Source organism: Carcharodon carcharias, chromosome 21 (genome assembly GCF_017639515.1).
Source record: "Carcharodon carcharias isolate sCarCar2 chromosome 21, sCarCar2.pri, whole genome shotgun sequence".
Lineage (NCBI taxonomy): Eukaryota > Metazoa > Chordata > Chondrichthyes > Lamniformes > Lamnidae > Carcharodon > Carcharodon carcharias.
In genome coordinates this window covers 39,231,574-39,254,995 of record NC_054487.1, presented here as the reverse complement: position 1 = coordinate 39,254,995, position 23,422 = coordinate 39,231,574, and the positions used below count along the sequence as shown (strand labels likewise).

Genomic DNA, 23,422 nt, shown 5'->3' with positions numbered 1-23,422 from the left:
TTTCACATGAGACCAGAGTCCAGAATCAGAGGTTCACAGACTGAAACTGTTGCAGGGTCATCCATCTTTCCAAAAGCAAGGGCTTCCCCAATGTAAAAAGGCATGTGGAAATGAATGAGACTTATAGGCACCAATACAGGAGTTCCGATATTCCAGCAATTCACAGTGTAGATGAGGGCCAGGCAATTTTAAACCTGGACAAGACTCCTTCTGCTGCTCCCTGGTACATGGTAAAATGGTAGACAGCCTGGGTTCAGTTCCACACAGTAATATTATAGGTTCTAAAGATAAAAACAAAAAAACTGCAGACGCTGGAAATCCAAAACAAAAACAGAATTACCTGGAAAAACTCAGCAGGTCTGGCAGCATCGGCGGAGAAGAAAAGAGTTGATGTTTCGAGTCCTCATGACCCTTCAACAGAACTACACGATTCTCCCTCATATTATTTCATCAGTCCTATCAGAAAAGCCTTCTGTTGAAGGGTCATAAGGACTCGAAACGTCAACTCTTTTCTTCTCCGCCGATGCTGCCAGACCTGCTGAGTTTTTCCAGGTAATTCTGTTGATATTATAGGTTCTAGCAGCTTGGGAGAGGTCATGTGACATACTTCCCATTTCTCCTGGGTGTTGGACAAGGGATCTATTTTTCCAGGACTGGGATCTTGACGTGCTTAATAGGATCAGGGTCAGGATCCCTTTTGTCCTTTACAGACATACCTTCTCTGTTGGCTGGAGCTCTGCCTTAGATATGTAAAGGGGGTAGATGCATTTCTTTGGAATTTGATTGTCAGCCGCCACAGAAGGCATTAGCACCTCTTTAAAGATAAAAATTAGTTACTTTATAAAGTAGCCAAGTTAATGTAGTATTTTCCTTTCTGTCTTCTGGCCGGGATAAAAATCTTATTTTGAGGAATGTCGAAGAAGATTACAACTGGCTGGACAACATCTGTGAAAAGTCAGAATACATTGCTAGAACGCTACATTCACAGTTGGTCACAAGTGATCAGGTAAGTCCAGTACAGATCAAAACAAAATGAAGGTTAATCAAGAAGAATGAGCTATTAAATAGCATAGCTATTAGCAAAAAGAACTAGGCAGTTTGTCCTCTTAAGACAGCATACAAGATGCAGTGATCCTTGACAGCATAGATCACACAATGAATGCCCCCTTAGGTTCTGGTGGGACAAGAAATGGCATCTTAACTGGTTTGCAAAGGAAGTGACAAAACTCACACAGAAGAATTAACATTAGTTGTGTCGATAGGTGGAAAGTTTTATGAACGGAAGCTAAGATTTCAATCATTGATGAATTTTGAGGGCCTTACTTATAAGATTTTGAACTAAGGATTTAGGCCAACCTTCTGGTGTATTTTCCGGAATATAGCTCAACCGTACCAACACTTCAGAGTGCCCAACACAGGTTTTACTGATCAACTGACTAAATTACCAAATGTTGCTCAAGGATCAGAAGTCATCCAATGTCAAGGACTTTTTTTCCCCCCTGCAGTGTGTAACCAACCCATCAGACTCATATATATAAAAGCAAAAAACTGCAGATGTTGGAAATCCAAAACAAAAGCAAAAATACGTGGAAAAACTCAGCAGGTCTGGCAGCATCCGCGGAGAGGTAGAGTTAATGTTTTGAGTCAGTATGACTCTTCAACAGAACTAAGTAAAAATAGAAAAGTATTTCACCTCTTTTCTATTTTTACCTAATTCTGTCGAAGAGTCATACGGACTTGAAACGTTAACTGTGCTCCTCTCCGCAGATGCTGCCAGACCTGCTGAGTTTTTCCAGGTATTTTTGTTTCTATCAGACTCATAGATTTTTTTCAACTTAAATTTCAAGGTTTAGGAGCCAAGTTAAAGTCATGTAATGACTTAGCCAGCCATATTTTATGATGAGTTAACAACGTTTGATTAGGGATAGATGTACATGGTCATCACTCTTGTCAAAGTGAATGGCTTCACAGCCAGCCATTCAAGCAGGAAGAAGCAAAGTACTCAGGCAGGAAAAGTAGAAACCATTCCGGCATTTGTGTAGCATGGCAGCCAAACTGCATTTGGCAAGGTCCCATAAATAGCAAACAAATGTACTTTTGATGACATTAGCTAATTTAGGAATTAATTAACTAGGACACAAACACCCTGCTTATCTTTATAGAGTGTCATGGGATACCAAGCAAGTATATGGAACCTCAGTTTAACATCACATCTGAAAAAGGTACCTCAAATAATGCAGCACTCCCTCAGTCCTACATTGAAGCATCAGCCCAGATAATAAGTTCAAGTCTGCAATGAGTTCTGAAATCACAGGAAGAATAGTAGATCTGCTACTATGGGAGGGGTGAGCAATACAAAATGGAAATGACAAACAACATAAAGAATGACATCTGTCTCAATTTCTGGTGATAGACTGTCCACCAATATCCATTACAAGCCTACCGACTCCCACAGCTACCTCGACTACAGCTCCTCACACCCCACTTCCTGTAAGAACTCCATCCCATTCTCTCAGTTCCTTCGCCTCCGTCTCATCTGTTCTGATGATACCACTTTCAAAAACAGTTCCTCTGACATGTCCTCTTTCTTCCTTAACAGAAGTTTTCCACCCACGGTCGTTGACAGGGCCCTCAACTGTGTCCGGCCCATCTCCCGCGCATCCGCCCTCACGCCTTCTCCTCCCTCCCAGAAACATGATAGTGTCCCCCTTGTCCTCACTTATCACCCCACCTGCCTCCTTCAAAGGATCATCCTCTGCCATTTCCTCCAACTCCAGCATGATGCCACCACCAAACACATCTTCCCTTCACCCGTAGGGATTGTTCCCTCCGTGACACCTTGGTCCACTCCTCCATCACCCCCTACTCCTCAACCCCCTCCCACTGCACCTCCCCATGCAACCACAGAAGATGTAACACCTGCCCCTTCACTTCCTCTCTCCTCACCCTCCAAGGGCCCAAACACTCCTTTCAAGTGAAGCAGCGTTTCACTTGCACTTCCCTCAACTTAGTCTACTGCATTCGTCACTCCCAATGCAGTTTCCTCTGCATTGGAGAGACCAAACGCAGACTGGGTGACCGCTTTGCAGAACACCTTCGGTCTGTCCGCAAGCATTACCCAGACCTCACTGTTGCTTGTCATTTCAACAATCCACCCTGCTCTCTTGCCCATATGTCTGTCCTTGACTTGCTGCATTGTTCAAGTGAAACTCAACGCAAACTGGAGGAACAGCACCTCTTCTTCTGACTAGGCACTTTACAGCCTTCCGGACTGAATATTGAGTTCAACTATTTTAGATCTTGAACTCTCTCCTCCATCCCCACCCCCTTTCCATTTCTTCCCCCTCCTTTTTGTTTTTTCCAATAATTTATACAGATTTTTCTTTTCCCACCTATTTCCATTATTTTTAAATGTATTTCTACCCATTGTTTATCTCTACCTTTTAGTATTCCCCCACCCCCATTAGAGCTATCTGTACCTTGTCTGTCCTGCTTTCTACTCTTAATTAGCACATTCTTTTAGACAATATCACCACCTTCAACACCTCTTTGTTCTTTTGTCTGTGACATCTTTTGGCTATCTCCACTTACTGGCTGCTTGTCCCAACAAGCCCCCCCCCCCCCCTTAAACCAGCTTATATTTCATCCCTTTCCTATTTTTACTTAGTTCTGTTGAAGGATCATGAGGATTCGAAACGTCAACTGTGCTCTCCTCCGCCGATGCTGCCAGACCTGCTGAGTTTTTCCAGGTATTTCTGTTTCTGTTTTTGTTTTAGATTTCCAGCATCCGCAGTTTTTTGCTTTTAACGTAAAGAATGAGCTTGAACTGCAAAATTATCTTTCTAATACAAACAAAGCCAATTAAATTCTAAATAAGGATTAAAAGAAGTAAGGTAATTCTGATCACGAACAACTTTTCTCACAGATTTGATTTAAATTTTTCACAAGAAAGCAAAAGCTCACAGGGAGCACGATTAGAATTAATCATTTCAATCAATATCACGTAACATACTTGGGATAAAAGGGAAGTAGAATGTGCTAATCAGTATTTGAAGCAAGTATGAAGATTAGAGCTACAAGCCATTAACATTTTAAAGCTTTGCTCAAGCCATAAAATGGCACTGCAAAAGGATTGGATGGAATCATATTCACCATGATGGTGCACCATTTATGGGATATATTGTGCACAGAAAAAATGGGCTGCCAATTTAAAACTGCCTTTGGCACTTGGATTTATTTTGCATGCAAGGAGGTGAGTGCAGATTGATTAAATAATACTAAGCCACATATCAGCTTCAGGAAAAGAAATTAAAAGTAAAAAAGAAGCACTCAGGAGTTACTGTTATTTGCATTGCAGCCTCACATGTGGGAATGAAGGAAGGAAAAAACCTCATTTGCCATAACAGACGTACAGACAGAAAGAAAGACTTGCATTTATAAAGCAAACCTATAGGTGCATACTATTAATTTCTTAATTATTATTGTGAAATAATCTCATAAAACAGTGAAGTTCTAGAGGGTTATTTCTAAGCTCCCTCAATGCTCAGTTTGTGAAGGCATCACCTAGTGTGGCATAGAACTAAACATGCTAGAAAGATGCCAGATTTCAATCCTTGGTCCTGATGAGCGCTTTAATCTTAGCCAGTCAGCAATAGAGGCACCACAATCAGCCTCGTGTTCCTGGGCTAGGAAAGGCCTGATGGACAGAAGTTGGAAAAGAACAAAGTGGGTTTCCACTGAGATCACCTCCATGAACAATTTGCATATTAGTAGTCATTGCTCAAATCACAAATGAAGAATAGCCATTTGGGACAACGGCTGCCAGTGGCACCAAACTGCAGTACGAAGAAAAAGACCTTGCATTTATATGGCGCCTTTCACAAATTCAGGATGTCAGAAATAGATTTACAGTCAGTTAAGAACTTTTGATATGCAGTTTCTGCATTTGGCAGAACACTTCATCGCCAGAACTTTCCAACAAGCACCAAGATGTAGCTTGGCTGGTGGTGAGAAAGGCCCTCCGCATCAGATCCTTCCTATCCACCAGGAGTCTTACCCCCCTTTGCATATTGCCCTCGAGGTGGCTGTGGTGGGACAGAACTTCTGTCGAAGGGTCATGAGGACTCGAAACGTCAACTCTTTTCTTCTCTGCCGATGCTGCCAGACCTGCTGAGTTTTTCCAGGTAATTCTGTTTTTGTTTTTGTTTTGGATTTCCAGCATCCGCAGGTTTTTTGTTTTTATAAAGGAACATTAAGGCAGATGACCAAAAGCTGGGTCAATGACATAAGTTTTAAGGATTGTCTTAGAGGAGGAGAGGGAAATAGAGAAGCTGAGAGGTTTAGCAAGGAAATTATACATTTAGAACCTAGGTAGCTGTAGGCACAACAGCCGATGGGGTGATTAAAATCAGGGATGCACAAGAGGCCTGAACTGGAGGAGTGCACAGATTTGCAGGGTTGTAGGAGTGGAGAAGGTAACAGATGTTAGAAAGGGATTTAAAAACAAAGATGAGAATTTTAAAATCAAAGTGTTGCTTAGCTAGGAGCCAGTGTATGTCAGTGAGCACAGGAGTCATGGGTGAACAGGACTTAGTTTGAGTTCGGATACAGAGAGCTGAGTTCTGACTGACATCATGTTTACGAAGGGTACAAGGTAGGAGGCTGGCCAGTAGAGCATTGGAATAGCCAAACCCAAGGCCTGGTTGAGAATTTCAGCAGTAGATGGGCTGTGGAAGGGGTGAAAACAACTGATGTTAAGAAGTGGAAGTAGGCAGTTGCAAACAATCTGGTTCAGCCTCAGAGTAGCCAGGGAGGGGTTGGGGTCAATATCTAAGGAACAAGGTTTGTGTCAGGGACCAAATACAATGACTTCAGTCTTCCCAATATTTAGGTGGAGGAAATTTCTGCTCATCCAATATTGGATGTCAGATAAGCAGTGGGCAGCAGACATATCAGAGGCAACGGGAGGGGGGTCAAGAAAGGTGGTGCTGATGAACAGCTGCATGTGGGACTTGATGTGTTTTTAGTTATCACTGAAAGACAACATGTAAATGAGAAATTGGAGGGAGCCACAGATAGAATCTTGGGGGAACCCTAGCAGTAACAGCGTGAAAAAGGGTAGCGAAATCAATGCTGGTGATTCACTAGCGATGAATGGATAATTAGCAATGGAACCAGGCAATGGCAATCCCACCCAGTTAGATGACAGAACAGAGGAATTGGAGGAGGATGGTGTCGTCAACTATGTCAAAGATGGCAGACAGATCGAGAAGGACGAGGAGGGATAGTTTACCATGGTCACAGTCACATAGGAATAGGATAATGACCAGATAGTCAGTTATGGTTTTTTGCTGATGAGTCAGCATCCTAAGGAGAGGCGGATGAAAAGCAAAAAAAAAAACTGGCCTACACATCAAGAAAACTGGATGGGCAATAATATTTTGGAATAAAAACAGAAAATACTGGAAATGTTTAGATGTCAAGTAGCATTCGAGAGTAAGGATGGTAGGATTAATGTTTCAGGTCTTATGACCATTCTTCTCAACAAAACTTGAAGGAGATGAATTTATGCACCATTTATACTGAAACTTAAAGAATACAATCCTAAATCAGTGTTTATTTTCCTTTATAATATATGAAATAGAGTATAATATATTCCAAAAATACAGAAATTGCATCTGCAACAAATACGGATTTCTGTGCATTTTCAAAACACTATATACTGGTCATTACTGTATTGCTGTAATTATTTTATCCAATTACAGTATATACTTAGCACACAGAGGTCAGCTTGACAAATAACCTGCTTGTCAAATGGCAATGGATTTCATCGTCACGTAGCAGAGGAGGAGGAATTTTGCACTAAAATAAAAACTTTTATTTAGCATTTTTGAGCAAAGAAATGTTATTTATTCTTTCCCTCACATTCAGCTTAAGTTCTACAAAGATCCATTGACATCTATTTCGGTTTGTCTGGAAGCTGGGATGATCTTTTACTGTTCAGTTAAAGGGGGAATGGTAGGGTAGCAAAATTAAACTTAATTACTGTGAGACCAGAATATGTAACTTAAAATGTTGAAAAGGGCAAATATTAACTTCTAATGTATCATCCCACCACAGAATTCATAATTGAAAATCATCAGTGATTCTACCAATGCATTACATATGATTTGTATGATTGACAATTTCTTATTTTCTGGGAAGGGCTTGTGCAACACCAGGTGATTTGGCTCAGTTGGACCACACATGACAGCACAATGTGTATATGTGTGTATATACACATATAAACAAACACACATAAATTGATGTCCATCACATTTGGGGTGGGGTGGGGTGCAGAGCAAACGAAATATGTGTACTGATGGCCGTAAACAATATATTCTGACAAGAGGATAAACAGCAAAGCACCATAAAATGTGATTATTGCCAGGGTATGATGATAAGCCTGTTTCTAGGGGAGATTTAGTGCGAGCAGATGGGATTTGAGGGGAGCGGGGCTGCTCCTCACTGACGCCTGAACAAGGTAGCAAACCCTGCAAGGCCGCAGAGAGTCAAGCCCGTCCTGAGCTTCTCGTCCAGAAAAGGGTCAGCCAGCTCTCAGCTTTCCGTTTCTACACAGTGAGTGCTTTCAATGGTAAGGGGTGGGGGAGGTGAAAAGAGGGAGAGGTTGTGCCCCGGAGTCAGGGCCTGCTTCCACTCCTAGTTGTCAGGGATGACAAGAGATGAATAATAATTATTAGGAAACACACAATGAAGCAGAGGCACTGGTTAATGGTTAAGTGGATTCACTGTACCGCGATCACATTCACAAACGTCGTCTTGCCCGAGTACTGCAGCCCGACCAGGGTCAGCTCCATCTCTTCCTTCCAGAACAGGGACTTGAACCAGTCCAGCAACTTATTGATCAGCACCAACATGCTCATCTTCCCTAGTCCCCTGCAGCCTCAGCTCCCAGCTCTACTTTCTGCTGCTCTTCCTCCCTGAATTTCTCTTCCAGTTAAGGTTCAGCTTCTCTCTCTCTCCAGCTCCGCAGCCTGCGATCATATGACAGTCAAGCGGGAGTGGAGCGTCACATCAGCTGCCCAGTTGTAGGGAGGGGAATGTGTCCAAATGTCAACTGCTTTAGTTTAAGTTCCCCAGACACGATAAGATGATTGAGTAAAGAGACGCAAAATGAATCGAAAGCAAACGAATGACGAATGCAAAGATTTTTTAAAATCACAATCACAACGATAAGTAAACAAGTGTAAAACATAATATGTGCAATATAGAAAACACACATAAATGATATAATTTCTCCGCTTGTATACATTTCAGCTTTAAATGTCAGTCAGAAGGTTGCGCTATTCAAGAAATTTGAGCACATAATCTGTGCTGGCACTCCCAGTGCAGGGCTGAGGGAATGCTGCACTGTCAGAGGTACTGTCTTTTCAATGAAGCTTTCAACCAGGTTCTGCCCCCTCAGATGAATGTAAAAGGTTCGACCGCCACTATTCAAAGTAAAGCACGGGAGTTCTCCCCAGGGTGCTGGCCAACATTTATCACTTAATATCACTGATAACAGATTGTCTAGTTGTTTACCTCATTGCTGTCAGTGGGGCCTTGCTGTGTGTAAATCGGATGCTGCGTTTCCTACATTACAACAGTGTAAGTGCTTCAAAGTGCCTCATTGACTCTAAGTGCTTTAGCTGCCTTAAGATCATAAAACAAAGATTTTCCTTCTAAATTCAAACATCCTAGTTAATGACATCTACATAGAATCTTAGAACCATAGAACTATTCGACACAAAAGGAGCTCATTCCGCACCAGCCCTTTCAAAGAGCAATCCAGTCAGTTGCACTCCCCGTCTTTCACCATATCCCTGCAATTTTCTCTCCCTCAAGTATTTATCCAATTCTCATTTGAAGGCTACTATTAAATCTGTATTCACCACCCCCACCCCTTCCCCCCACCCCCCACAACCCCTCCCCCCAACCGCCATCTCGCAGTACATGCCAAATTCCAACCACTGCTTGTGTAAAAATGTTTTTCCTCATGGCATTTCTGGTTCTTTTGCCAGGCACCATAAATCAGTGCATGCTGGTTATCAGCCCTTCAGGCATTAGAAACAGAAACAGTTTCTCTTTATTTACTTTATCAAACCCCTTCATGATCTTAAACACATCTATCAAATCTCCTCTTAGCCTTCTCGGCCCTGAAAACGACCCTGGTTTCACCAGTCTATTCATATAACCATAATCCCTTTTCTCTGAAGCCATTCTAGTAAATCTCTTCCGATCCTCTCCAAAGCCTTCACATCCTTCCTAAAATGTGGTGCCTGGAATTGGATACACTACTTCAGCTGGAGCCGAACTTGCATTCTATATAGGTTTAGCACAAGGTCCAGGCTTTTATATTCTGTGCCTCCAGTTATAGGGCCCAGGATCCCCATATGCTTTATTAATTGCTTTGTTGACCATTCCTGCTACTTCAAAGATTAATGTAGAAATGCCCTAGGCCGATCTGCTCTTGCACCCCATTTAAAGTTGTACCATTTAACTTGTATTGTCTCTCCTCATTCTTCCTAACAAAATGTATCACTTCACACTTTTCTGCACTGTTGCGTGCCTGCTCATTCCATCAGCCTGTCTATGGCCTCTTTAGATCTATTACTATATTCCTTACTGGTTGCTACACTTTCAAGTTTCCCATATTCTGCAAATTTCAAAATTGCCCACTGTACCCCCCAAGTTCAAGTCATTAATTTATATCAAAAACAGCAGTGGACCATGTTCTCATAGCTGAGGAACACTACTGTACATTTCATTCCAGTTCGAAAAATGGTCATTCACAGCCACCCTCTGGTTTCTATCCCTCAGTCAATTTTGCATCAAAGAGGGAGTGCCATGTTCTCAAAGCAAAGCAAATGTCTGGAATGATATTTATGATTGTAAAAGTGAGCCAAATGTGAAGTCCATTAAAATACTGGAACCATTTCTTATCCCAATATCCCCCACTATATGGTTCAATCAGGCATGTCCCATACTCTGATGCTGAGCTGGTTGATTGCAATCGAAACGCTACAACTATTTTCAATGGCTCTGGGTCAGGAAGGAGAGAATTAACTGGAACACCCACTCCTAATCATTAACTAATAACCATACTGGAAATGTACATCCCTGGGTGTTCAGAGAAAACAGGATTGACTTGGTTGTGATGTTCTCTCTAGCTGGATAGCCTACCATCATTCCTCACACAGGAGGAGTGGGCACTTAGTGAGATACGAGAAAATGCCAGTGCTTAGTGAACTGCATTTCAGTAGGACACAGTATTGGACTAGTTCCCCTAAAAGGATACATAAATATTCAGGATTCTTGTAAAACTAAGAGGGCACTCAGGAGCAGTGTGGGACCATTCATGGGAGCACATAGGAAGTCTCTTGATTTCCCATATGGCCAGTCGATCCCTTGTAGGGAATCTATGCCTTTAGAAGAGAAGCAAGAGAAATTGTGAATATCCTCAAACAAGGCGATGCAGAAAGAAATTCCTGGTGCGATCGTTTTTTTTAATGAGGCTCATCAAATAGGGTTGTATTTCTTAAAAAGCATCAAAACTATTGATATTTGATGCCTCTGTGAATTGAGGAAGAATATTAATTTCAGAGTGCCTTTTAAAGCATATTTTTTTTAAAGGGAGTTAATCAAGGTATTTTTATATTCCAGAAAGTAATATCAGATAAAATGTTTAGCAAAATGGACCAAACTTCAGTACATTTCTTGTCATCTCTTCGACCCATAATGGGGTGATAGGGTGTTTCCCCTTTTTATTAGATGTTTACTGCTAATATCCTTGTTTCCATATATTTTTGGATGATTTTATTTAATTTCATGTACCTCTGAAGATGAGATGCCCATTCATCTCAGCGATACAGTGTGTATAAATATGTTACCTGATTTGAAATGGAGCTTACAGATGAGGAAGGTCCCAAGTGCTTTTCGTCTCAGCTGAGACAACAGTAGGCATGACTCCGGGCTAGAAATGAGATAAGCTAGCAAGCATCCTAGCTCCACATCATTATACTGTGTGATATGACCATAGCCGGTGTTAATTGCTGCGCAAACCAAATCCCAGAGGGAATCTTGGTTTACAGGCCATATCCTTTTTTTTGTATTCTGAAAACGAGAATAAGATGTGCCAATCTCAGTGGTAAGAGGTCCAGTAACACTTTTGGGATTTAAAAAATTAAAAGTGTGAGTTTTAGTAACAAGGATAAAAGAAAACTTAAGCACACAATGTTACAGTTGCACAATTAAAGTTGGTCTTACAAACATTTCCCAAAAGGGACTGTCCACTTGGTCAGACCCACAAGTAAACACCTTCCAGGCAACACTCCCTTATAGATATTTAACTATACAAAAATCCAGTAATATTAACCATGGCAAACTACTGTAGCTGCAATAAAGGAATACCACATGATCTTTAACTCGCTTCCATTCGGTTCTAGAAAACTAAACTTCAGAATAAAACTGCTTTTTGCAGCCCAAGACTTTATTCGCTTGACTGAATGGTTGATTCAAACAAATGGTTGCCTCTGGTTCAGAATCAACCATTTGTAAAAAATACACAACTAGCTTGCTGATCGCCATGGAACCAAATACCACACACTGGAGAAAAAATGACAACACAACAAAACTCAGGCTGTAAAGTCAAATGCCATTTCAGCATTTATTGGCACAAGTATCCATGGTCCAGAGGATCCATTCGCACAAGCTGATGTTCATATAATACAAGCCCATCAACCAAAATCTTCCAGTCATAACAGAAAAAGCTATCGACAACAACAACTGAAATTTACATAGCACAAATGTCCCTAAATGCTCAACAGGGGAACTATAAACAAATTATGACATTATGCCATAAAAGGAGATATTAAGGCAAATGACCAAATCTTGGTTAAGAATGAGGTTTTAAAAGGTATCTAAGGAGGAAAGCGAAGTAGAGAAATGAAGAGGGTGGGAATTCCAGAGCTAGGGCCTAAACAGAAAGAATGGCCACCAATGGTGGAACAGTTAAAATCAAGGATGCTCAAAAGCTAGAACTGGAGGAGATATCTCAGAGGGTTGTAGGACTGGAGAAGATTACTGAGATAGTGAGGGGCAAGGTCATGCATGGATTTGAAAATAAGGATGGGAAACTTAAAATCTGGGCATTTAAACCAGGAGTCAATGTAGGTTAGCAGGCACGGGGGTGATGGGTAAACAAAACTTGGTGCGTGTTAGGGTATGGACGCAGTGTTTTGGATGATGTCAAGTTTACAGATGGTACAACACGGGAGGCTGGCCAGGAATGTGTTAGAATAGTCAAGTAACAAAGGCATGGACAAGGGTTTCAGCAGCAGATGAGTTTGAAGCAGGGACAGAGTTACAGATATGGAAATAGCTGATCTTGGTGATGGCACGAATGTGTTTGGGAGATCACCACAGGGTTAAGTTTGATACTAATATTGTGAACTGTCTGATTCAGCCTCAGACAGTTGCCAGGGAGAAGGCTGGAGTCAATGGCTAGGGAAAGGCGTTTGTTGCAGGGACTGAAGATAATGGCTTCAGTCTTCCCAATATTTAAATGGAGGAAATTTCTGTTCACCCAATACTGCATTTCAAAGAAGCAGTCTGACAATTAAGTCTGACAATTTGACATTGGAGACTTTGAGGGAGGTGGCAATTATAGAGCAGAGTGTTGTCAGTGTACATGTGGAAACTGACGTTTTTTTTCAGATGATGTCACCAAGGGTCAGCTTGTAGATGAGAGCGGAGAAGGTCAAGGATAGATCCTTGGGGGACATCAGAGGCAGCTGCCCAGGAATGAGAAGAGAGGCACTGCCGGTGATTTTCTGTCTACTAATAGATAAGAATGGAACCAGACAACAACAGTCCCACCCAGATAGATGATGGTGGAGTGGTCTTGGAGGAGGATGGTGTGTCAGGACATAAGCAGTGTAATTTAATAATGGGATGCTATTTCTTTGTGACATTAACACTTCATGGAAAATATTCGGGCAAGATCCATTGTCCCATAAATGGATTATTTCGATTAAACTAAAATAAGTTGCATAAAGATTTGGGAAGTAATTTGGAGTTGAATCCTTGAAGGGAGAAATTGAATTCATAATATGCTTGTCACTAAAACCAACAATTACCAGGTCACTGCAGTTTGTATCTCCTAGTTGTATGCAAATTGGTGGCTGTAATTGGGCTCCCACAGCTGGACAGTAACTTAATAAATGTCCTGGGAGGTTTCTCAGGACTTCATAAACAAAGAATTTTGAAGCACAGTTGCTATATGTGGATGAATGCTGCAACCAATTTTGCACAGCAAGATCCCAGAAAAAGCCAATAAACAATTCTCCAACACTCAGCATTCTACAAGGGTCAGGGTATTTTTAACTTTTAAACAAGATGAGTTCATTTGTTCTGTTGCATTAAAATCTTACAGACTAAACAGTAACTAAAAAAATAATCCCTCAAAACAATCAAGCTCTTCAGAACAAAGTGCCATTAGACGGTTTAGCTTTGCAGCAGGGACTATTAAAGAACTAAAGATGATCCTGTTTGAAATGCAGTGAGTGCTTGAGCTCCCATTTATGACCCTGAGCATGAAAACAATAGTCAGATGGTTGCCATCTTCATCAACACCAGGTAATTCTTTATTCTTTCATGGAATACGGGTGTCACAGGCAAAGCCAGCATTTGTTTTCCATCCCTAACTGCCCTTGAACTGAGCAGCTTGCTAGGCCATTTCAGAGGGCAGTTGAGTCAATCACATTGTTGTGGATTTGGAGTCACATGTAGGCCAGACCTGATAAGGACAGCAGATTTCCTTCCCTGAAGGACATGAGTGAACATGGGTTTTTATGATAATTGATGATGGTTTCATGATCACAATTACCGAGACGAGCTTTCAATTCCAGATTAATTAATTGAATTTAAATTTCAGCAGCTGCCTGGTGGGATTTGAACCCATGACCCCAGAGCATGGAAGCAACAAATACCATTGGGCAACTAGGAATAAACATATTAAGCCATCTTGTAAAGAGACCCATTCTAAAAGCATCATCATAACATGTGCAAGAAAGGTTGCAATTTACAAAGCTGTTAATTAGTTAATTTGATTATTAGCATATTTGTTTTATTGGTATACTCAAAAGAGTATAAAGAGAGTCAGTAGTTGATTTGTTTCTTGTTCACTCTGAAGCAGTGACCTTCACTACTTTTCAACTAAGGCTCCCTTTAGCAAAAAACCTGCAACGTGAAAGTCACATCGACTACTAAATTATCATTACTTATGCTCCTTCATGATGTAATGTCACAGAGCGATGAATGTAACTCACTTAGGGCAAAAAAAACACAGCACCAGCTGTTGAATACTCTGCTAATTCTATGGTGGTCATTATGGTAATATAACTGTTACTGTAGTGCACATACTTAGATATACTTATTGGTGCACATTGTACCATATGGTCAATGTGATATGTAAAGAAGGCTGACTTTTGACAGGCTCGGTACACATTTTTAATGTTAAAAATGAAATAAATAGGGATACTGTATAATGCTGGGTTGGGTTCCAGCTCACTGTGATCCTCTGAGAAAAAAACGGTTACTGAAAATGCATGGATGGAATTGGGGATCCACACTTAGTTTCGATGGGAGCCACCACTGCCTTGCAGGCCTTGCAATGAAGAACATTGCTCTAAAGAGAGACTTGTACACTTGAGGCCTTCTGCAACTAGTGGACACCACAGAGGCTAGGGTGCATTATCTCCACCCTAAATGACATTTTAATTTAACTGCCATTTCCTTTTATATTTTTGTTTGATTTTCAGTGCCCCTTTAAGAGGTGGTTCACTAGCTAATTGGTTTATTTGATTGTTTTGCTCAAAATAGTCTAAAGAGAGACTTTGGGACACTGGATGTTGACTCGGGAGGAGGCAGGCATTTGTAATGGTGCCGTTGGTAAATAACTTTAGTATTAGGGACAAAAATTGGCATTTGGTTTCCTGCTTCACTGCCTACCCATCAGAAATTTAACATGTTTCCTTACCTCTGGTCTCTCCAATTCTTGAACTAATTGATCAGTTGCAAAAAAATCACTACCATCCCAAAAGTAAAAGCTTGGCTTAAAACCTTCAGGCTCTACTGTCCCTCCCTCTGTATTGATCTTATTATCACTCTGACATCACCTTTTTTGATTTTTTCTGACTTTGACTTAGTTTACTCCCCCCTCCTTTATATGCAGCCTCCGATCCATAGGTAAACCTTTTAGAGACTAACAACCCTCTGAGATATCTGCTATATTACAGCAACCTGCATTATTTATTATAGAATAGATCATTGGATTCACAACTTTCACCATTTGTCATTCAAATTCACCTGTCCTCAGCAGATTATTTTTGCCAGTTATCAGCTGGGCCACAAGATGGAGCTATCAATATACCTCATACAGAAGTTAAAACTTCTAGGACCAGCTCACCATTACAACAAAAAACAACTTGCATTTATATAGTGTCTTTAATAATATTTCCCAAGGTGCTTCACACGGCATCATCAGACAAAATTTAACATCAAGCCATATAAATGAGACTCGTTGACATGGCTGATCCCTCACCCATACCATATACAGATAAACACACAAACTATCCCAGGCTGTATCATCACATTGGAATGGCATATTGCTATAATACAATTACTTAGTCGGTTTGTATTGTTTCACATTCTACTTCAGCAAAGAAAGCAATTGAGTTCATGGCTACAATTATCAATGCCACTCAGTGAATGGGATCACTGGGAACTTGTCAAATCTCATTTATTTCTCTACACATTCACTCCTTTCCATTCATGTAACCATTCTGTATTTCACTATACATGAAAAAGCTTTGCCTGATTCATTTCGTGGTTTTTCCATTTATGTTCCTGTAGGTGGAATTTTCTTTTCTTCTCTGGAATATTCAGGTCATTTAACTTTCTTTTCTCATGAGGGTCTGAACAATATTCACATCCAAGACATCTTTCCTGGTGTCAGCTGTAAAAGCCCAATTATTTCCTCTATACAAATGTTTCACTGTTATCCTTTGCCCGTGTGCATTTTGAATGGTATACTACTATAAATAATGAATTACAAAATGGGGTTGCACTTAAAACAATGTAGGTGTTCTCATCTCAGACATTCATTTGTGTCAAGTTGTATCCCATTGGAGTGGAAGCAAGTTACTGTAATTTCATGTAAAATAATATTGTTATAATTAATATTATTATAAGGATATAATTTAAATTTGGTTTTAAGTGATGTCAGGCACCCCTGTCCCCTGTGACAGGCTGAAGAGGGTCAGCCAGAGAAAGGGTTAAAATTTAAAAATCATGAAACATGACCCGACACCACCATTTTTATGTGCTGTGTTGGGTGGTACATCTGTGTCTTGGGATATTTCATTATAATACAGGGGTGAATTTCACTTTGCTCGGGAGTCTGACCTGAAAGTGGGTGGGTCACCAACGCCCACCCCCCACCTTTGAATGATGCCCGATAATGCACCTTTCACCCAATTAATGGAGACGTCAGCCAACAGCAGTGAGAAACAGTGGGCAGTGTGCCCAATTGGAAATGCAAGTCAGGATGTCTGAGGCAGAAAGGGCAGCCTATGAACCACAGTTGGTCACGGCCAGCCATTCAAAGACCCACCTGGCATGGGACTGTGGCACCTGCAGCACAAACCATATTTTGGAAGCTGAAGCTTTTTTAAGGGAGACTTTTAAATCCTTTGAAGAATTGCAGCAGGTTAGAGGAGGTTTTACATGTGGGTTTGCCGTTGTGCTAGTAGAAAATCATTCAGGACCTTTGCCAGGAAGGAAAGGACATTTCAGTCCAGGTGACCCATTCCCCTTGTGAACAGCAAGGGTCTAGGAAAAGACTCAATTCAACCCTTTAGCTCTCTTTGTCTCTCCACAGATGGAGGAGAGAACCGAGCCACCAGCTGCTGAGGGGTCCAGCCCCAGGACAGCTCTGATGATGATTCCAGGTGATCCTCTTCCAGGTTGTGTGATAGGTGCGAGGTCCTCATGCCAGAAGATGGGAAGAGGAGATCTTCCAGGCCAGACAAAACCATCCTGCCCGGAGATCGCAGCCAAGGTTAGCAGCCATCCAGAGAACCTGGCTACAATGCCAGAAAAGGCTGAATGACCTTTTGAGATCTGCCAGGTGAATGGCTAACCATCTCGGAGATGGACGTAGGTGGAAGCGCATAAGGGTGTGAAGTGGTTGCCGACTGTATTGCCCAAGTGCAGAAGATGTCATGACACATACATACAACTCTGTATGGCAATGGGGGATTTGGACATGGGGGGAAGGCGCCTGTGACGCCTGTTAACTGGCAAAGAGCATTGAGAAATGTTGGCCCCCGACTAAGTACATTTGGTCACATATTTGAAGGCATGATTGCAACACAGCATAGTCATTGTAATGTCCTTATTTCCTGGAGAAGAAGGTGCACAATGAGCGGGAAAGGGCCAAGACCAAAGGTGGTTAGCCCAGCCTGACCATACTCACTCTGCTAGAGGAGGTGGTCCTGGAAATGGACACCCATTTCCAATAGAGCCAATCTATTGGGCGAGGTAAGGTTGGAGGAAGGTACTAGGGCATTGAGATTCCAAGGGTTTATATCTCCCTGCTTCAAACTGTGCTTCGGGGTGGGGGGGGTGGCAGTGGTGGTGAGCGGTGTTGCCCGGGGAGTGGGGGTGGAGGGGTGGAGGTGGGGGGGGTGAAGCAACTGTCTTGGATACCGGGGAGGCAGCCAGGAAGGTGGCGTTGATGAATATTGACTATTGAAGCTTACACAATTTGGAGAGGACAAGTCTGCCTGAACGTGAAAGGGACTAGGTTCACATACTCCTACCATCTCCTAATGGTGCCAGTGTCTGTCCTGAGGAAGCTAGTCTCCCTGAACCCACCTCAAATAATGATGACCCCCCCCCACCTCTTCATCCAAGGGTTTCATACAGGCATCATTAGCCATCTCCTTATAGGGTACCCTCTGTCCTCCTGAAGATAACCATCAAAACTTGTTGAATTGTTGAACATTCCTGGCACTTGAGAATGCCTCAGTATGTAGGCATCGTGGCTGTTGCCTGGATAGTGTGTGCAGATGTATGTATTAGGAGCAGGAGTAGGCCATTTGGCCCCTCGAGCCTGCTCTGCCATTTGATAACATTGCCCACATTATATCAGTGGCCACAACTCAAAATTGGTTTTAAAGTGATTGGGTCATCATGAAAGGTGCTGCATAAACGTAGGCTTTGTCTTTCTTTCATTACACCTGCATGCAGTAGGCAGAGTGACAGTTGCAATGGTGAAATTGGAAGCCCAATACTGATTTTCTCAGGATAATTAATCACAGAGAAATCAACTGATGTTAGGAAAGTGGCTAAGAAATCATTACATTTACAACCGGCATGATGTGTTGCCTGTGGTCACATACCAGCTACATATTAAGGGAATGATATCCCTTCCTGTTTATTAATGTCCCTGTCTGTCCAGAAGGCACTTTCGTAGCCACATGCATGCAGTCTGGTATGCCCTGCACCTTTGGAAAACCGGCAAGGCTGCCAAAGATTCTGGCTCTTCCAGTCTGACTGGCATTGTAAAAGAAAATAAATTCATGCACAGCCCTGAATAGGGCATCAGTCACTGCCTTGATGCAATGATGCGCAACCAGCTGTGGAATCCCACACAGGTCTCCAGCTGAGGCTTGGAAGGATCTTGTGCTGAGAAAAATCAGGACCACTGTGACCTTCCAAGCCACAGGCATTGAATGCCCACCCACACAATTGGATGCAACGTCAGCAGCCAGCATGTCACAGAATGCTGTCTTCCTGGACAGTCAGAGTCTTCGTTGGCACAGATGCTGTGTTATCTGTAAGTATGTCAGTCTTGTCTGGTAGACTCTATTGGCAGGACACTGCCTTCTTCTCAGTCTGCCTGCCTGCCTACTGCTGCCTCCCACTCACAGGCCCTTGCCCTGCAGCAGGTTTCCCACCTTCCTGGACCACAGGACATACCTGTCCCTGGCCAGATGTTCTCCTCCTCCTACTTCTCAGCCTCACTGGAGGAGCACAGAAAGAACGATTCCCAATTTTTTTTAATTCATTCATGGGATGGGGGCATCGCTGCCTAGGCCAGCATTTATTGCCCATCGCTAATTGCCCTTGAGAAGGAGTTGGAGACAGTAATGTTCAACACAAATTCTGTACTGCAAAATGTTGGTAGCAGCACTTCCTTAATCACCCCACCCCTCAAGAAAAACTTTATTGCAGTGTTGAAATAAATGAAAATCCACATTACCAACACTAGCAATTTCCCCTAGCCCTGTTCTGGTGATGTCAGCCATAGTTCTCCTTGCAGCCTTTATACCCACCTTTGAAAAACTTCCTGATTAATAAACCTAACTCCCACTGACTGTGTTTTCCATGCACCCACCGCATTATGGCATGAGCAACTTAAAGTGTGGCCAAAGGTGAGCAGGCTGCTGATTTTGGCACCTGCCTGACTTCCATGTTATGGCAGACTGGCATGTCGCCATCAGGTTCACAGCCCAATGTCATCACATTGGATTTTTCAGGACAGTGGCAGTCCTGATTCCTGAGTGTAAAATTCACCCCCAAGTATGTAACCACAGTGTAACTTGCTTTCACTTGCAAGTTACTGGTTCAGCAATTTTGATGGAAATTGGGTTGGGTTCTCATTAAGAAAGAGTTGTATCTAACTGGTAACACTACAGACATCGTTTAGGATTGGTTATGGTGAGTAAGAGATTATCCTATTGAGAAAGAACAGACTATTAAAAGACGCGCATTTTGAAAAAAGTTGTCAGATATACACAAGGGACCTGTCTAACTTTTCAAAAATTCTTTCTTGGGATGTGGCCATCGCTGGCTAGACCAACATTTATTGCCCATCCCTAATTGCCCTTGAGAAGGTGGTGGTGAGTCATAGAATCATAGAGTTATACAGCACAGAAACAGGCCCTTCGACCCATCATGTCTGTGCTGTCCATTAAGCACCTATCTATTCTAATTCCATTTTCCAGCACTTGGCCTGTATTCTATCATATTATGGTCACTTCCTCCTAAAGGTTCCTTCACCTTATGCTCCCTTATCAAATCTGCCTCATTACACATCACTAAATCTAGAATTGCCTGTTCCCTAGTGGGCTCCACCACAAGCTGCTCCAAAAAACCATCTTGTAGACATTCTACAAATTCCTTTTCTTGTGATCCACTACCAACCTGATTTTCCCAGTCTACCTGCATATTGAAATCCCCCCTGATCACTGTAACCTTGACTTTCTTACATGCCTTTTCTATATCCTGGTGTATCTTGTGCCCCACATCCTGACTACTGTTTGGAGGTCTGTACATTACTCCCATTATGGTTTTTTCACCTTTGCGGTTCCTGAACTCTACCCACACAGATTCTACATCATCTGACCCTACAACATCTCTTGATATCGATTTAATTTCATTTCTTACTAACAAAGCAACCCCACCCCCTCTGCCAACCTGCCTATCTTTTCGAAAGGATGTATACCCTTGGATATTTATCTCCGTCCTGATTTCCTTGCAGCCTTGTCTCCATGATGCCCACCACATCATACCTGCCAATTTCAATCTGCGCCACAAGCTCATTTACCTTATTTCATATACTGCGTGCATTCAGATACAACACCTTCAGTTCTGTATTTCCCATCCCCTTTCTCATTGTCATCCCTTTATCTGATGTGCTTGAAGTTAGATTCCTAGCCCTTTCCAAACACTCTGTCCTATTTTGTGTTCTGGGGACTTTAATAGCTTCTCCTGGGCTCTCCTTTCTTTTCAGTTTTTTCATAATTTTCCATGAAGTTGAATCCACCCCCCACCCCCCGCTAACCTGCTGCTTTGTTTCCCATTAGTCATACTTCTTGGAGTTTTACCCTCCCCCCCACCACTTTCTAGTTTAACGTCCTGTTGACCACCCTATTTAGCCTTTTCGCTAGAACATTGGTCGCAGATCGGTTGAGATGGAGACAATCCCAAGGTACAGATCCCTCCGATTCCAACACGAAATGGAACCCCTCTTTCCTGCACCATTCCTTTAGCCATGTGTTTACTTCCCTTATTCTCGCGTCCCTATGCCAATTTGCACGTGGCTCAGGTAGTAATCCAGAGATTATAACCCTTGAGGACCTGTTCTTTAATTTAGTTCCTGATAATCCCCAAACAGGTCCTCTTTCCTAGTCTTACCTATGTTATTTGCCCCGACGTGGACCACAACAACTGGATCCTCCCCCTCCCTCTCCCTCTCCAATATCTTTTCAAGCCGGTCAGAGATATCCCTCACCCTGGCACTGGGCAGGCAACAACTCTCGATCCTGCTTTCAAAGGATGCTATCAATTCCCCTAATTATATAATCCCCTAGAACTACACTTGTCTTTTTGCTCCCACCTCCTGAGTGGCCTCCTGTGCCACGGTGCCTTGGTCAGCTGGCTCATCCTCCCTACAGCCCTGTTCCTCATCCACACAGGGAGCAAGTACCTCATACCTGTTGGACAAGGCTCCTCTATTCCTGAACACAGGAATCCTCTACCTGCCTCAGCTGCAGTCACACCCTGCTGACCCTGAGCACTGACTGGACTTGAGGTACTTAATCTACCAGGTGTGACCGCCTCCTGAAACAAAGCGTCCAGGTAACTCTCCCCCTCTCGGATGTGCCGTAGCATCCGGAGCTCAGACTCCAGCTCATCAATTCTGAGTCAGAGTTCCTCCAGCAACCAACACTTGCTACAGAGTGGTCACTGCAGCTCGTAATGGCATCTGCCAGCTCCCACATCATACAGCTACAGCACATCACCTGTCCAGCCATCTTGACTTAGATAATTAATTTATTAATTAGCTTTGTAGTGTTTTTTTTTTCAAATTTGGTGCAGCTTTCCTACCAACCAATCAGGTCACAGCTTTCCTGTGATGTCACTTTTTCAGTTTTGGCTTCAGTTACTATATACCCCAAGGTCACCGCTCCGGTGCTCCTCCCTCCGAGTCTACTCCCTGGAGACAATGCTGTGAATCTCCGAGGTAGGCTAGATTTATACTCACCGCTCCGGTGCTCCTCCCTTCAAGTCTGCTCCCAGGATTTACTCACCTATCAGCTGCTTTTTCTTTAAAATCCACTTTCAGAAGAGTGTCTCTCACAGGTCTGGTGCAGTCCTGAAGGCACTGCTCTCTCTTTTTTATGTTTGAGGAGGAGGGAGGGATGAAAACACTACAGCAATACAGCAATGTAATGTTTGGGTCTATTCTGTTCTTTGACAGTGGGTCCTCCTCAATTCCCTCCTGAGTCATGGTGTCTGCGGTGACTTCTCCCAGAATGCTTCAGTCACTTCTCACCAGCCCTCTGTTGGATGCTCTTCCTCCTGTTGAGTGCAAGAGCCCTTCTCCTCAATTACCTCCTGAGTCGCAGTGGCTGCAGTGACTTCTCCCAGAATGCTTCAGTCACTTCTAACCAGCGCCCTCTGTTGGATGCTCTTCCTCCTGTTGAGTGCAAGAGTCCTTCTCCTTGATTACCTCCTGAGTCGCGGTGACTTCTCCCAGAATGCTTCAGTCACTTCTCACCAGCACCCTCTGTTGGATGCTCTTCCTCCTGTTGAATGCAAGAGTCCTTCTCCTCAATTCCCTCCTGAGTCGCGGCGGCTGCAGTGACGTCTCCGAGAATGCTTCAGTCACTTCTCAGCAGCGCCCTCTATTGGATCTGTTGAAGGACCCTTGGTGAGTTGCTGCAGTGTATCTTGCAGATGATACACACTGCTGCTACTGTGCATTTGTGATGGAGGGAGTAAACATTTAAGGCGGTGGATGGGGTGCCAATTATACAGGCTGTTTTTTTCCTGGATGGTGTGGAGCTTCTTGGGTGTTGTGGGAGCTGCACTCATCCAGGCAAGTGGAGAGTATTCCATCACACTCCTGACTTGTGCCTTGTAGATGTTGGACAGGAGGTGAGTTACTCATTACAGAATTCCCAGCCTCAATTCCCAGCCTCAACAGAATTAGCGGAGAAGGAAACATTATCAATTCACATGCACAAAAACCTCCTTTATCATTCTTTTCTGCATTATTTTAAAAAGCACCTCTTTAAAATCCTATTATAATTAGGCATAGCTGACTTACAATTTTGGCACAAAGTGAACAATAATGCTTTTTATGAATGGTACCAAGATACAAAACAACTTGCATACATATAGTGCCTTTCGTGTAGCAAAACATCCAAAGACACTTCACAGGAGCGCAATCAGACAACCTGAACCACATGAGGGAATAGTAAGTGACCAAATGCTTGGTCAAAGAAATTGGTTTTAAGGAGCATCTTTA

At 42.7% G+C, this 23,422-nt stretch overlaps 1 protein-coding gene across 1 annotated transcript in view; it reads right to left on the bottom strand.

Annotated features, from left to right (window-relative positions):
• Positions 1-8,026, bottom strand: part of LOC121293201 (ADP-ribosylation factor-like protein 8B-A) — a 103,948-nt gene extending 95,922 nt beyond the window's left edge. Inside the window, exon 1 of the mRNA XM_041216017.1 lies at positions 7,794-8,026. Within this exon, the coding sequence (XP_041071951.1) occupies positions 7,794-7,922 (129 nt within the window). The 5' untranslated portion in view covers positions 7,923-8,026. The remainder of the gene's footprint in view (positions 1-7,793) is intronic.
• Between the last annotated feature and the right edge of the window lie 15,396 nt (positions 8,027-23,422).